Source organism: Hypanus sabinus, chromosome 24, assembly GCF_030144855.1.
Source record: "Hypanus sabinus isolate sHypSab1 chromosome 24, sHypSab1.hap1, whole genome shotgun sequence".
Taxonomy (NCBI): domain Eukaryota; kingdom Metazoa; phylum Chordata; class Chondrichthyes; order Myliobatiformes; family Dasyatidae; genus Hypanus; species Hypanus sabinus.
The window spans coordinates 1,930,631-1,947,321 of NC_082729.1; the positions used below are offsets into that span (position 1 = coordinate 1,930,631).

The following is a 16,691-nucleotide window of genomic DNA, read 5'->3' on the forward strand; positions in this document are numbered from 1 at the left end:
CTTTGGACTGTGGGAGAAAACCAGAGCACGGAGAGGAAACCCACGCGGTCATGAGGAGAACGTGCAAACTCCTTACTGACAGCAATGGGAATTAAACCAGGGTTGCAGGTGGTGTAATAGTGTTGTGCTGACCGCTACACTACCGCGTCATGTAAACGCCCCCTTGTAATAGACTTTGTGTCAGTGCCCCCGCTCACCACCACACTCACAGAGTGTCTGCTGATTGTGGCGAGGCAACAGGCACCACTCCTGACTGCAGCGGGGAGCACCAACTTACATTAATCCTGCGCAATCCCGCATTCCCAGCAACTCGCTGCAGGTTCTGCCCCTCGCCCTCATGCTTGCAGCAGTTTCCTGCGGCCTACTGGCCCACCAATCCACACAATGGCATATGGGAGGAGAGCAGAGGGTCCGGGGGATGGCAGGAGGACGTGCAAACTCCACACAGACAGCAATAGTGGTCACAATCAAACCTGGGTCATTGGCACATTCCCTTTGACCCCCACCAACTTTAAATGATACATCACAGCTCGGAAGCTTGGAACGACAACTCCACTGCCTGTGACCACAAGGAACTGCAGAGAGCACTCAGCACGTCACGGAAACCAGCCTCCCCTCCATGGATTCTGTCTGCACTTCCCGCTACCTTGGTAGAGCAGCCAGCACGGGGAGGTCCCCACCCACCCTGGACCTTCTCTCTTTCACTGGGCAGAAAGCTGAAGGAGTCTGAAAGCACGTCCACCAGGCTTCTACTCTGCGGTTATGAGAGCCACGCCTCACTGCCTCAGGAAAGCAGTCACCATAATCCAAGACCCGCGTAGCCAAGCATTCTCGCCTCTCCCCTCTCTTATCAGGCAGAAGATGCAAAAGCCTGAAGGCACGTCCCTCCAGGCTCAAGGACAGCTCATACCCCACAGTTGTAAAACTGTTGGATGGTTCCCTGGTACAAGATGGCCTCTTAACCTTGTCATCAACCTCAAGACTTTATTCCTTGAAACGTAGAAGATTGAGAGGAGATTTGATAGAGTTATACAAAATTATGAGAGGTATAGATAGGGTAAGTGCTGGCAGGCTTTTTCCACTGAGGCTGGGTAGGACAACAACCAGAGATCATGGGTTAAGGTTGAAAGGGGAACATGAGGAGAAACTTTTTTAGAGGGTCTTGAGAGTGTGGAACAAGCTGCCAGTGGTGCATGCAAATTTGATTTCAACATTTAAGAGAAATTTGGATAGGTATATGGATGGTAGGGGTGGGGTGTGTGGTTATGGTCCCGGTGCAGGTTGATGGAAGAAAGCGGTTTAAATGGTTTGTCACAGACTAGATGGGCAGAAGGGCCTGTTTCTGTGCTCTTCTTTCCTATGACTCTGTGATTAGCTATGACCTCACACCTTATTGACTGCCTGCCATGCCTTGCTCATCCATTTCATCAATTTTGCCTCTAACTCTCACCCTGCTCTTAAATCCACTTCTGACACCTCCCTCCCGTTTCTCAAATTCTCTGTCTCCATCTCTGGAGACAAGCTGTTGACTGATATTTTTTATATACCTGATCCACATGGTTATCTTGTCTATACCTCTTCCCAACCTGTTTCCTGTAAACGTACTATTCCCTTTTCCCAGTTCCTTTGCCTCTGTCACATCTATTCCCAGGAAGAAGCTTTCCTTTCCAGGACATCTCTTCAAAGAACAAGGTTTCCCTTCCTCCACCATTGATGCTGCCCTCACCTGTGTGTTTTCCATTTCCCGAAGACCTGCACTCTCCCCATCTTCCTGCCACCTTAACACTGACTGTGTTCATTTTGTCTTTATCTGCTACCCTATGAGTCTCCGCATCCAATACATCATCCTTAGCAAATTCCACCTTCTCCAAAGGGATCCTACCACTAAACCTATCTTTACCACCCCACCCCCCCACTTTTCACAGGGATTGCTCCTTCCGAGATTCCCTTGTCCATTTGTCCCTCCGACTAATCCCCATCCCAGCACTTATCCCTGCAAGTGGCCAAAGTGATTCACTTGCTCATTGACCTCCTCCCTCACCTCCATTCAGGGCCCCTAACAGTCCTTTCAGGTGAGGAAATAATTCACCTGCAAATCTGCTGGGGTCACCTGCTGTGTCCAGTCGTCCTGACGTGGCCTCTTCAACATCGATCAGACCAACGTAAATTGGGGGACCACTTCGTCGAGCACCTCTGCTCTATCTGCCAAAATTGGAACTTCCCAGTGGCCAAGCATTTTCATTGTGATTCTCATTCCTGTTCTGACATGTTGGTCAAAGGCCTCCTTTCGTGCCAAGATGAGACCACCTTCGGGGTGGAGGAACAACACCTTATATTCCATTTGGGTAGCCTCCAACCTGATGGTATGACATCAATTTCTCCTTCTGGGGAAAAAATTCCTCCCCTTCCCTTCTTCTTCTATTCCCTATTCTGGCCTCTTACCTCTTCTCACCTGCCTGACACCACCCCCCATGGGTCCCTTCTTCCTTCCCTTTCTGCTATAGTCTACTCTACACTCCTATCAGATTCCTTCATCTCCAGCCTTTCACCTTTCCCACCCACCTGGCTTCACCTCTCATCTTCCAGCTACCCCCCTCACCTCCTCCCACCTTTTTATTCTGGCATCTTCCCCCTTCCTTTCCAATCTTGAAGAAGGGTCTCGGCCTGAAACATCAACTGTTTATTCATTTCCATAGATGCTGCCTGACCTGCTGAGTTCCTCCAGCACTCGGTGTGAGTTGCTCTGGATTTCCAGCATCTGCAGAAACTCTTGTGTTTATGACATACCATATTGACATCTGGTTGTGAGCCCATCACTGGGCAGTTTCTGCAGGCTGCGGGAATATGTGCCAACAGATGCACCGAAGTTTGGTGCAGCCAATGCACAGTCCAGGGAAAGAAGCTGTTCCTAAAATATTGAGTGTGAATTTTCAGGCTCCTGCACCTCCTCCCTGATGGTTGTACGATTGACTCACTGGCCTGAGGGAGTAAGTCATGCAGCCAGGATGGGAATGTTTCTGATCCTACTGAACATCACACCTGTGGTACGCTGAATAAACCCGTCACCACCTTCAGCCTCTGCCTGAGGAATCCCAGTCGTTGCAGGAGCTGATGCGTGGCTGTCCTCTGCAGGTGAAGGACATGCTGTGGGACTGATCTGGCACCTCTTTCTTCTCCCTGACTGACATGCTCAACATATTCCGTCCTCCCTTCATCCGGTCACTGGACACCGTCTCCATCCCACCCACCCTCCTTCCTGCTCAGTGTGTCCAGTGATAGCACTCAGAACATAGACCTGTGCAGCCCAGGGACAAGCTTTTCGGCCCACGATGTTGTGATCAAATGCCAACTGAACTCATCCCTTCTGCCTGCACGATATCCATGTCGCTCTGATCTCTGCCCACTCAGGAGCCTTTTCAAGACCCTTTTGATAGTCTCTATTGTATCTGCTTTCACCGCCATCCCAGAGAGCACATACTAGGCAACGGTGTAAAAAACTGGCCCACACATATCCTGTCACCTCAAGTGCATTCCCTTTGTGTTAGACATTTCAACTCTGGTAAAGTGATTCCTGGTGCCTACCCTATCAATGCCTCTCGTTATCTATTAGACCTCTCAGGTCTCCCCTCTGCTTCTGCTCTAGAGAGAGATAACCCTCCACCCACCGCTAATTCTTTATCTAAAACAATGAAAAAGATTAACTCGAATCTTCTTTAAAAACTTACTTGCAGACAAGAGCTGTTTACCCAAACAGGAGAAACGTCTCGGCCCGTTGGAGGAAGTACATGCAGATGCCTTGCATAGTGAAGTAAGTTTCTTGAAGTTTACATACTGGCTGTCTTAGGTAAGTCACCAAAGGCACTCACAAACCTCTACCGATGTACCGTGGTGAGCAGTCGAACTGGCTGCATCACCGTCTGGTATGGGGGAACAGTGGGGTGGGGTGGGGTGGAGGGTACTACTCAGGATCTAAATAAGCTGCAGAAAGTTGTGGACTCAGTCAGCTCCATCATGGACACCAGCCTCTGTAGCATCCAGGACATCTTCAAAAGGCGATGCAACAAAAAGGTGCCATCCATCATTAAAGACCCCCATTACCTAGGACCCAGTATACTTTCTACGTACATAGTAATTTATAATTGTATTGCTGCTGCATAGCAACAAATTTCATAACATATGGCAGAGATATTGAGTCCGAGTCTGCGTCTGATTGAGTCCAGGACCTAGTCTGAGTCTGACTCTGAGTTTGTCTGAATCTGTCTGAGTCTGATTGTCCAAGTCTGAATCTCTGAGGCTGAGTCTATGTCTGGGTCTGTCTGAGTCCGAGTGTCTGATTGAGTCTGAGTCTGTCTGAGTCTCTCTGTCTGAATTTGAATCTGAGTCTATGTCTATGTCTGAGTCTGTTTAAGTCTGTCTGAGTCTGAGTTTCAATCTGCGATTGAGTTTGAGTCTGAATCTGAGTAAGTCTGAGGTGGAGTCTGAGTGCAAGTCTGTCTGAGTCTGAGTCTGTCCGAGTCTGAGTCTGCGTCTGAGTCTGCCTGATGCTGAGTCTGTTGGACCCTGTCTGAGTCTGAGTTTGTCTGATGCTGAGTCTGTCTGAGGTGGAGTCTGAGTCTGAGTCTGTCTGCGTCTGAATCTGTCGGACCCTGTCTGAGTCTGAGTCTGTCCGAGTCTGAGTCTGAGTCTGCGTCTGAGTCTGCCTGATGCTGAGTCTGTCTGAGGTGGAGTCTGAATCTGAGTCTGTCTGCGTCTGAATCTGTCGGACCCTGTCTGAATCTGAGTCTGTCCGAGTCTGAGTCTGAGGTGGAGTCTGAGTGCAAGTCTGTCTGAGTCTGAGTCTGTCCGAGTCCGAGTCTGAGTCTGCGTCTGAGTCTGCCTGATGCTGAGTCTGTCTGAGGTGGAGTCTGAATCTGAGTCTGTCTGCGTCTGAATCTGAGGTGGAGTCTGAGTGCAAGTCTGTCTGAGTCTGAGTCTGTCCGAGTCCGAGTCTGAGTCTGCGTCTGAGTCTGCCTGATGCTGAGTCTGTTGGACCCTGTCTGAGTCTGAGTTTGTCTGATGCTGAGTCTGTCTGAGGTGGAGTCTGAGTCTGAGTCTGTCTGCGTCTGAGTCTGTCGGACCCTGTCTGAATCTGAGTCTGTCTGCGTCTGAGTCTGTCGGACCCTGTCTGAGTCAGTCCGGGTCCGAGTCGATCTGAGTCTGACTCAGATGCTGACACGACTTGTTCAGAATCAGGTTGATTTTTTCTGTTGTATATCACATGGAATTCAACATTTTGAGCCATCAGTGCAGTCCAAGGACATAAAATTCAGAGATTCAAGATATATTTATTATAAGTGTGTATGCAGTATACAACCCTGAGATTCATCTTCCCACAGACAGCCCTGAAACAAAGAAACAGCATGGAAAATTACAATAATTTTCATCATTAACAAATAGTGCAAGAAAAGGAACAGTGAGGTGGTATTCATGGATTTATGGACTATTCAGAAAGCTGAAGGCAGGGGGATAGAAGCTGTCCCTGAAATGCTGAGTGAGGGTCTTCAGGCTCGGGGTAGAACGAAAGGAGGGTGTGTCCTGGAGGGCGAGTGATGCTGCTTTTCTGAGGCACCAGCTCTTGAAGGCTGGTACAGGTATGCGGTTATGCTCCAAGTGCAGAGGGTGAGACACTGAAGTGGATGAACAGTTTGATAACAACGGTGCAGGAAGAAGGAAAAATGTTAGGCCAACCGGGCCATTAACTAAAACTCTCAAACTGAAAGCTAATGCCAAACACTGTGGCTGGGGAGCAGTAAGATATTACTGTCAATCAAAGGAGTAATGTTCCTTCCCAGAATGAGGGCAAAGGTAAGCAGGGAGCGTTGATGTTGCTGTCCTTTTGATGATGTCGTGATGATACAGAGATAAGAGGAAAGGAGTGAAATAGCACCACAATGAAACAGCTGAAATGTACATTCTCGCAACTATGAACGCTGAACATGTTCCACAGCCGGCCTGGGAGGACGTGCAGACCCCAGAGCCAGGTCTGTGGCTGTGAAGAAGACATCCTCTGTGGTGGATAGGGTGTACAATCCTCTACAGCTTTTTCCAATCCTCTGTGTTGGAGTTTCCATACCAGAATGTCCTCCATTCTACATCTGTAGAAATTTTCCTGAGCTTATGGTGACATATCAAGTCTCTTCAGATTCCTATTAAAGTAGAGCCTCTGGCGAACCTTCTCCATGATTGCATCAATGTGTTCGGCCCAGGATAGTTTGCCTGAGGTATTGACAGCGGAGAACTTGAAACTGTTCTGCTATTCCACACTAATCCCTCGACGAGGACTGGTAAGAGTTCCCTTGACTTCCCCTTCCTGAAGTCCACACTTAGTTCAATGGTCTTGCTGGCATTGAGTGCAAGATTGTCATTGCAACACCAATTAACCAGCTGATCTATCTCATTATTGTATGACTGTTCATCATTATCTGAGATTTTTACCAACAATACTTGTGTCATCTGTGAAATTTTGTCATTTGAATTGTGTTTAGCCACAAAATGCAGAGATAGTAGAAATGTGGGCTAAGCAGTCACCCCTGAGACCTCTTTACGATAGTCTCTAAGTGAAAAGCAAGCTTTAGAGGAGCAAATCTGTAGAGAGACTGCAGTCCGTTGCAAGAAACATAAGGTTGTCATTGTATATGACTTTGACTTTCCACGTATTGAGTGGGAATCCTGTACTGTAAAAGGATCAGATAGGATAGAGTTTGTCAAAAGTGTTCAGGAAAGTTTCCTTCATCAGTGCGTAGAGTCCCAACTGGAGAGTGTGATACTGGATCTCCTATGAGACAGGGCAAGTGACAGAAGTTTGTGTAGGGGAACACTTTGCACCTAGTGATCATAATGCTATTAATCTCATGTTAACTATGGAGGATAGATCTTCTCATCAGATTGAGATTCTAACTTGGAGAAAGGCTAATTCTGATGGTATCAGAAATGATCAGGCAAGCGTGGGTTGTTTTCTGGCAAAGTTTTACTTGGTAAGTGGGAGGCTTCAAAGTGAAATTTTGAGAGTACAGAGTTTGTTGGAATAAAAGACAAGGATAATAAGTTTAGGAGAGATTGGGTCAACATTGAGTAGGTGCTTAGCAGATATAAGGGGGTAGGAACAAGTGAGGTACTTGAGGAGTATCCAAAATGCAAGCGAACACTTAAGAGGGAAATCAGGAGGGCTAAAAGAAAGCATGAGGTGCCTCCAGGAAACAAGGTGATGGAGAATCTCTTAAAAGTTGTCATTTTACCTGCTTCAACTACTTCCTCTGGCAGCTCATTCCACATACATACCACCTTCAGGGTGAAAAAGTTGTCCCTCAGGTTCACAGTTAATCTTTCCCCTCTCACCCTATAGCCCTGTGCTCTCAAGTGCTGAATTCTCCAGCATTTTGTATGTGTTGTGTCTGCATTTCCATGAGTATTTCGTGTTCCTTTCCAGTATCTTTAGAAATGGGGATCTGCTGAGCCCACCCTTCCGGTTAATTATTCCCAAGCACGTGATGCCGGACTGGGAGAAAATCCTCGCCATGGTAACGGAGAAAGCAAATATCCGCACTGGAGCTGTCTGTCGGTGAGTATTCCTGGAAAACTGTGGACTGGTTATCTCCAAGTTACAAACTGGAAAAATAATCGGATTTTTTTATGCATGCAATATAATCATCTTCCTTTTGGTATGCAAGTAAAGTTTATGTAACACTTAAATGTAACAAAATCTCTGAAGTAACTTATCTATCATGGTGTGCACTGGCAATGTCTGAACCCAAGTGCAGAGGAGAGACAGACTCCCTTGTGGAGACAGCGACCAGGGTTTATTCATAAGAGTCCCAGCAAAACTTCAGTGGCTCAGCCAAGCAACATCGTGAGATGTGACATTTTCAAAGCTAGGACCCAGCCGTAAGTTTTAATCAGGAGTCTGCTTAAATAATCACAGAACATGGAAAACCTGTGCCAGTCCAAGTCAATTTAATAAGATTAAACAGGAGCACCTGACATTAACAATTCTCATTAAACTAACAATTAACTAATTCAGGTGCTCTGGAAACCTTAGAGCCCAACGCTTTCCAGCTTGCCACATGAGCGGGGAGAGCTCATTACATTGACAGAGGAGGCTTGACCTAAAGGCAAAGCAACAGAGAAGATTTAGCGGTGGGCGATAACTTTAACATGAAAAGAAACAGTTTCAACATAGACCCCATGTGGAACACTGCTGGTCACCTTGACAAGATGACACACTCGAGGCTGCTTAACAATACCATGTAACTTGTTAAGCAGCCTCAATTGTGGCATCTTGTCAAAGGCCTTCTGAAATTCTGAGAAACCAACATCCGCTAACTCTCCTTTGTCTATCCTGCTTGTTACTACACTAAAGAATCCCAGCAGATTTGTCAGGCAAGTTTTCCCCTCAAAGTACCCTGAAACCGTATCCACTGAAGTCAGGCTAACAACCCTATAATTTCCTTTCTTCTGCCTCCCTCTCTTAAAGAGTGAAATGACATTTGTGAATTTCTAGTCCTCCAGAACCATTTCAGAGTCTGGTGATTCTTGAAAGATCATTACTGATGGCTCCATGATCTCTTCAGCCACCTCTTTCAGAACCCTGGGTGTAGTCCATCTGGTCCAGGTGACTTATCTACCTTCAGACCTTTCAGTTTCCCAAGCACCTTCTCCTTATTAATAGCAACTGCACTCACTTCTGCTCCCTTATACTCTTGAATTTCTGGCATGCTGTTAGAGTCTTCCACAATGATGAATGATGCAAAATGCTTAATAAATTGTCTGCCATTTCCTCATCCCCCGTTATGACCTTCAGCATCATTTTCCAGTGGCCCAATATCCACTCTCACTTCTCTTTTACTCTTTATATATCTGAAAATCTTTTGGTATCCCTTTTTATATAATTGGCCAGCTTACTTTCACTTTTCAACTTCTGACTTTTGACGTCTGTTGTTTTTTAAAAGCTTCTCAATGCTCTAATATATGCCCTCACTTTTGATTTTATGCTGCCTTTGAGTTCCCTTGCCAGCCACTGTTGCCTCATCTTCTCTTCAGAAAACTTCTTCTTTGGGATGTATCTATCCTTTGACTCCTCAATCGCTGTCAGACATCTGACATCATCCCTACTGGTGTTCTTTTCCAATCAACTCTGCCCATCTCCTCTCTTATGTCTCTGAAATTCCCTTTACTCCAGTGTAATATTGATATATCTGAATTTATATCCTCCCACTCAAATGGCAGGGTGAATAGAGTCATGGAGCACAGAAAAAGGCCCTTTGGCCCATCTAGTCCATGCTAAAACTATTTAAACTGCCTTCACCCATCGATCTGCACCGGGACCATAGCCCTCCAAATCCCTACTATCCATGTACCTATCCAAACTTCTCTTAAACGTTGAAATTGAGCTCATATGCACCACCTGCACTCATCCACATTCTCATGACCCTCTGAGTGAAGACTCTTCTTATATTCCACCCTTAACCAATTACCTCTGGTTGTTGTCTCACCCAACATCAGCAGAAAAAGCCTGCTTACATTTACCCTAACTATACCCCTCATAATACAGTATACCTCTGTCAAATCTCCTCTCAAACTAATATGTTCTAAAGAACACAGTCCTAACCTATTCAATCTTTCCTTATAACTGAGGTCCTCCATACCCAGCAACATCCTTGTAAATTTCCTCTGTACTCTTTCAATCTCGTTTACATCATTCCTGTAGGTAGGTGACCAAAAATGCACATAATACCCCAATTTAGGCCTCACCAATGCCTTGTACGACTTCAACACAACATTCCATCTGCCGTACTCAATATATTGATTTACAAAGGCCAATGTTCACAGAGCTTTCTTAATGACCCTATCTACCTGTGACACTGCTTTCAATTAATTATATACCTGAATTACCAGATCCCTTTGTTTTTTCACACTGCTTAGTGCCAATGATTCACTGTGTAAGATCTACCCTGATTGGTCCTACTGAAGTGCAAAACCTTGCACTTGTCTGCATGAAATCCCATCTGCCATTTCTCCAGCTGGTGCAGATCCCTCTGAAAGCCATGATAGCCTTCACAACAACACCCAGTTTTGGTGTCATCTGCAAGTTTGCTGATCCGGTTAACCACATTATCATCCAGATCATTGACATTAGATGACAAACAATCAAAGGACACAAAGCTGATCCCTACGGCACACCTCTAGTCACAGGCCTGCAGTTGGAGAGGCAGCCCCCTACTGCCACTCTCTGGCTTCTCCCACAAAGCCATTGTCTAATCCAGTTTACCTCATCCTGGCTGAGCGACTGAACCTTGTTGACCAGCCTCCCATGGGGGACCTTGTCAACTGCCTCACTAAGGTCCATGTAGACAGCATCCACTGTCTTGCCTTCATCCACTTTCCTGGTAACTTCCTCAAAAAACTCAGTAAGGTTGGTTAGACATGAACTACCACGCACGAAACCATGTTGACTACCCTTAATCAGTCCATGTCTATCCAAGTATGTATATATCTGGTCCCTTAGAATGCTATCATATTGTGATCACTGTCTCAAGTTCCCTGATTAAATCCAGTTCATTACACAACACCAATCCAGAAATGCACTTCATCTAGTGGGCTCAATCACAAGCTGTTCTAGAAAGCCATCTGGCAAATTCTACAAATTCCCTCTCTTTGGATCCTGATTTTCCCAATCTACCTGCATATTGAAATCCCCTGTGACTGTCATAACATTGCACTTTTTACATGCCTTTTCACTCTCCCATTGTAATTTATATCCCATATCCTGGCTACTGTTTGGAGGCCTGAATATAACTCCCATCAGGGTCTTTTTACCCTTGCAGTTTCTTAACTCCACCCCGAGGATTCTACATCTTCTGATCCCATGTCACCTCTTTCCAAGGATTTGATTTCAACTTTGACCAATACACCCACCACGTCCCCTCTGCCTACCTGCCTGTCCTTCTGATACAATGTGTACCTTTGGATGTTAAGCTCCCAACTATGACTGTCTTTCAGCCCACAACATCATACCTGCAAATCTCTAACTGTGCTACAAGATCACCTAGCTTATTCCGTATGCTGTGTGCATTCAAATATAACACCATCAGTCATGTATTAACCATATAACAATTACAGCACGGAAACAGGTCATCTTGGCCCTTCTAGCCTGTGCCGAACACTTACTCTCACCTAGTCCCACCGACCTGCACTCAGCCCATAACCCTTCATTCCTTTTCTGTCCATATACCTATCCAATTTTACTTTAAATGACAATACCGAACCTGCCACTTCGTGGCAAAAGTAAATGAAAAGGTATGTAACAAACTAGCTATCAAGCAACAATTCCACTGTGCACACCAGGCCATCATCACCCTTTTTGATTTTGCCCCCAAGGTTACACCTCAAATCCATTAAAAGCCTTAAGTTTGCGGACAACACTACTGTAGCAAATCTCATATCTAATAATGATGTGACCTGCTTTCAAAGAGAGGTAGATCGTCTTGCAGCATGGTGTGCTCCTAACGACTTGGAAATTCATGCTATCAAGACTGTGGAAATGACTTGTTATGTATGCCCGCAAAAAATGAATGTTAGGGTTGTATATGGTGACACTTATGAACTTTGATAATAAATTTACTTTGAACTTTGAAATTAAAAAATACATAAATACATTAAGGTTCGCTCGTATCGATAGATTGATTGTATGCACATCAGGCAACACTAGGTCCAGCCATGTCTGTACATAAGTTGACTGTCAGGGGTCAGGAATTGATAAAGTAGTGGTAGTGGGGGGTGCTGATCAGCCTTTCTGCTTGGGGAAAGTAAAAGTTTTTGGGTCTGCTGGTCCTGGCATGGATGCTACGTAGCCTCCTCCCTGATGGGAGTGGGCCAAACAGTCCATGAGCAGGGTGGGTGGGACCCTTCATGATACTGATGGAGCTCCTTTAGTGGTCTATAATTTCAGCCTGAGTAAGAGACGCCTCATTCGCTGCAGGCTTTGTACCACAGAGGGTCAGGTGATGAAGAATGGAGCTCAGCTGGAGAGTGGACAGTATTATGTGGCTGTTGGGTCTGAAAAGTTCAAAAATCTGCCTTACCTTGAACTCTTGGTTTCCAAATCATCACTTCAGAATGCTCTCAGGTAAGCTCACTGCTCGTGTGGGGTTTGGTCTGCGTTAACACAGTTTAAACATACCCGCTTTGATCAAGGGATTCATTGGGGGTGAAATTCCACTTATGTTGGTAAATGAATATTTGTCGCTTTTCCTTCATGATCACTGACCTAAAAACTAGATTGCAATCTCATAAATCACACCCAGCTCGACGTGTCCAGAGTCTAGCACTGAGCTGATATGTGTCTCTGATAAAGATACTAAACGGGGGAACTGGAAAGCTGGCTGCAATCTGACCAAAGCACGCAGCAGATATTGTGGGTAACATGGGTAGGTGATCTGCAACTCTTCCTCCATGCTGTGCTGAGTGACCGCGGTGCCATAGGTGTCCCAGGCACGGAACCATCTGACATCACTCACACCCATCACCTGAGAAGCACTGAACCTCGACATGTTCCAGACCCAACCACACCCTGGCTGACAGGTCTTGAAGCTTATTAATTAGTTCTGAACATCTCCACCTGCAGGTGGTAACAATCCAGAATTTGTGGAGTGCGAGGGGAGTCAATTGCAACATCCACAAAACTCTGGAGACCTCAACAGGTCAGTTGGCATCTATGGGGGATTTAATAAACAGTCGACATTTCAGGCTGAAAACCTTCATCAGAACTGCAAAGGAAGGGGACAGAGCCAGAGTAGAACAGTGGGGGTAGGAGGAGGAATGAAAGGTAGCAAGTGATTGTTGAGACCAGGTTGTGGTATGGGAAAGGGGTGATGATGGGAGTTGATGGACGAAAGAAATAAGGGGCTGAAGAAGAAAGAATCTGATAGGAGAGGACTAGCGAGCATGTGAGGAGGGGAAGGAGGAGGGGAACCAGAAAGAGGTGATAGGCAGGTTGAGGAGAGGAGAAGAGGAGAGATGGGAATCAGAATGGGGAGTGGGAAAGGGAGAAAGTGAAGAGAGGAGTAATTACTGGAAGTCAGAGAAATCAATGTTCGTGCCATTCAGACAGACAGAATATGAGGTGTTGCTCATCCAACCTGGATGTGAGAGCTTTAGAGAGGGTACAGAGGAGATTTACCAGGATGCTGCCAGGGTTGGGAACGTGTCTTATGAGGAAAGGTTGAGTGAGCTGGGGCTTTTCTCTTTGGAGTGAAGGAGCATGATATAGAGCTGTACAAGTTGATGAGAGTCATAGACAGCAAGGACAATCAGCTCATTTTTCCAAGGAGGAAATGGGTGATACCTGAGGACATACTTTTCAGGAGATTGGAGGAAAGGACGTGGAGGCTGAGTGCAAAGTAATCAAGGATGAAAGGTGATGAGTGAGGTGAACAAGATGTCAACGTTTTAGATGCCTTGCTGAATCTCTGCCTCCTAAGGAAGTAGAGGCACTGTTGTGCTTCCTCGGGTAATTGCACTTACATGTTGGGGCCAGGATAGAACCCCTGAATAATAACATTGAGGAATTCAAAATTACTAACCCTCTCCACCTCTGATCCTTTTTTTTCCAGACATCAGGAAACAATGAGACGCAAGAATCGTGGCAAAGAGGTAAAATTTCCATTAAACGGGCATGTTGGGAATCCAAACAGTTCTCTGAGACCCAGGGTAACCTGTGGCGGCAGGAATGCCTTTTGCCAAAAATCTCTCTAACACATTGGCTCCAGGTCTGCCTGTATGGCTTGAATTGGAACTGGGTTATTATTGTCATGGTCCAAGACGCAGTGAGAATGTTTGTTTGTGTGCTATCCGGACAGATCATGCCACACATCAGCAAACTGAGTTAGTATGAAGGAAAACACAATGCAGAATATAATGTTTGCAGAATGCAGATTTTCCAACATCTTCAGAATCTCTTGTGTTGCAGAATAAACTGTTACACTACAGAGAAAGTGCAGTATTGGTAGACATTGACAATGGTTGGGGTCACCCGTCTTGTAAAGACACTGCCCAGAAGAAGGCAATGGCAAACCACCTCTGTAGAAAAATTTGCCACGAACATTCATGGTCATGGAAAGACCGTGATCACCCTTGTCATTGACGAGACTCATAATGAATTAATGACTGAATTATTGAATGTTACCTTGGAGATAATTCTGGGAATTTGGCAAGTGAGGATACATACCAAATGGATGAAGTGATGATTCTCTATGACATAAAGGAATGATTACTCCAAGTCAAGTACCTACAGCTCCATATTGACAACCCTTTATCCTGACCGAGAATGCCAGCTTCCATAGTATCCAGACATCTTCAAGGAGCAGTACCTCAGAAAGTTGGCATCCATCATAATGGATGTTGCCTTTCTGAGGCATCACTCCTTGAAGATGTCTTGGATACCTAACTGAAACCTTTCGAATAGTGAAAGGCCTTGATAGAGTGTGGAGAGGATGTTTCCTGTGATGGAGAGTCTAAGACCAGAGGACACAGCCTCAAAATAGAGGGGCGTCCTTTTAGAATGGAGATGAAGAGGAATTTCTTTAGCCAGAGAGTGGTGAATCTGTGGAATTCATTGCCACAGGCAGCTGTGGAGGCCAGGTTTTTATGTATATTTAAGGCAGAGGTTCATAGATTCTTGATTGGTTAGGAGAATGGGACAGAGAGGAAAATGGATCAGCCATGATGAAATGGTGGAGCAAACCTGATGGGCCAAATGGTCTAATTCTGCTCCTATATCTTATGGCCTTATACTACAGAGACTAGTACCAATAATTTTACAACTTTCTGTAACATCTTTCTCTCCTGTGCAGTAGCCCCCTCCCCACCATACCAGATGGTGATACAGCCAGTCAGTATCTCTCCAAAGCAATGACCCACCCCCTCCACAAGCAAAAAAAGCATCGGCACCCCCCACCGAGCACTCAATCATGCAACAAAGCATCAATAAAGACACAGACTTGCAGTACCCCAAAGACTACTCATTCACCCGGTATTCGACACACCACAGGCTCTCTCTCTCCCTAATAAGGGAAAAAGAGGTGTCTCCATTTCACAGCGAGGGGATAACAAAACAACTCGCTGATTATTAGGTGTTAAAAGTCTGATGTGTCGCTTTTTCCAAGCTCTGTGACCAAAGAACTCGGGTCTCTGGGCACACAGCCAGCAGCCAGCTCACTGCTTTTCTGTCTCCCACGATGCATCAGACGGCATCGCCGGCCTCGAGTCCGCCCACCTCCAGAGCCATGAAAATCCGGCACCCTGAAGGTGAGCCAGCCTTCCAGGCCGTATCTTTGGCGTGTCAAAAAGCAGCCGGTTGTGACCCCGAGAGCAGGTCCCATTTCCCCAAAGAATTGAACCTTCTTTACAGTATTATTGATCTATATATGTTTTAACTTCTTTATATCTGTATAAATATCTTAAATTGCATTGTACTGCTGCCACAAAGTTAACAAATTTCACGACATATGCCGGTGATATTAAACCTGATTCTGATTCTAATTCTACAACTTGTCACCAACACGTTGATCTGAATAATCTGGTAGCAGGCTGAAAGCACCTCTGTGCATTATTTTTATCAAATTGAAATAAAGAGAGATTAGAGATAACCTTTATTTGTCACACGTTCGTTGAAACATCGAAACCTACAGTGAAATGTGTCATTTGTACCAATGACCAGCCTGGTTGAGGAAGTGCGGGGCGTGGGGGGGGGGAGGGTCATCGTGCTTCCTGTATCGACTAGTACATTTGCAGCTCTCTCACGCTAACACTGTATGTGGGAGCAGACTCAGCCGGTTACAGGGGGAATGTACCATCTCCTTACAGTCAGTGGTGGGAACTGAAATCTGATCACTGGCATGGTAAATTGTTACACTGACCGTGGGCCAATAAACCCAATAACTTTGCCACTGTTCAGTGAGTGGCATAGAAAATTATACCATCCAGTGTAGCTTCACACTGGTCTGCCACAAGGCACACTTTTAGATTAACTTGAAGATAAGACCATAAGATAGAGGAACAGAATTAGGCCATTCAGCCCATTGAGTTTGTTCCATCATTCCATCATGTCTGATCCATTTACCCTCTCAGCCCCAATCTCCTGCCTTCTCACTTTCTCCTGACTAATCAAGACTCTGTCAAACTCTGCCTTAAATATACATGAAGACATGGCCTCCATAGCTGCTTGAGGCAAAGAATTCCACAGATTCACCACTCTCTGGATAAAGAAATTCCTCCTCATCTCTGTTATAAGTTGACCCCCCTCTATTCTGAGGCTGTGTCTTCTGGTCTTAGGCTCCTCCACCACAGGAAATATCCTTTTCGCCTCCACTCTATTCAACACTCAAAAGGTTTCAATGGGGTCACCCGTTGTTCTTCTGAATTCCAGTGAGTACAGACCCAGAACCATCAACGCTCTTCACATGATAAGCCTTTCAATCCGGAATCAATTCAACCCTCTCCAATGTCAACACATCCTTTCTTAGACAAGAGGCCTAAAACTGCTCACAGTACTCCGGGTGAAGCTTCACTCGCACCCTACGAAGCCTCAGCGTGGAATATTTGCTTTTATATTCTAGTCATCCTGGACTGAATGGTGAAATGATGCATCTCCTTGTATG

At 45.6% G+C, this 16,691-nt stretch overlaps 1 protein-coding gene across 1 annotated transcript in view; it reads left to right on the top strand.

Moving 5' to 3' along the window:
• Window positions 1–16,691, top strand: part of dcdc2b (doublecortin domain containing 2B) — a 56,534-nt gene that overhangs the window by 20,755 nt on the left and 19,088 nt on the right. Inside the window, exons 4-7 of the mRNA XM_059949743.1 lie at window positions 3,732–3,808; window positions 7,466–7,597; window positions 12,014–12,160; window positions 13,647–13,686. Coding sequence (XP_059805726.1) covers window positions 3,732–3,808; window positions 7,466–7,597; window positions 12,014–12,160; window positions 13,647–13,686 — 396 coding nt within the window. The remainder of the gene's footprint in view (window positions 1–3,731; window positions 3,809–7,465; window positions 7,598–12,013; window positions 12,161–13,646; window positions 13,687–16,691) is intronic.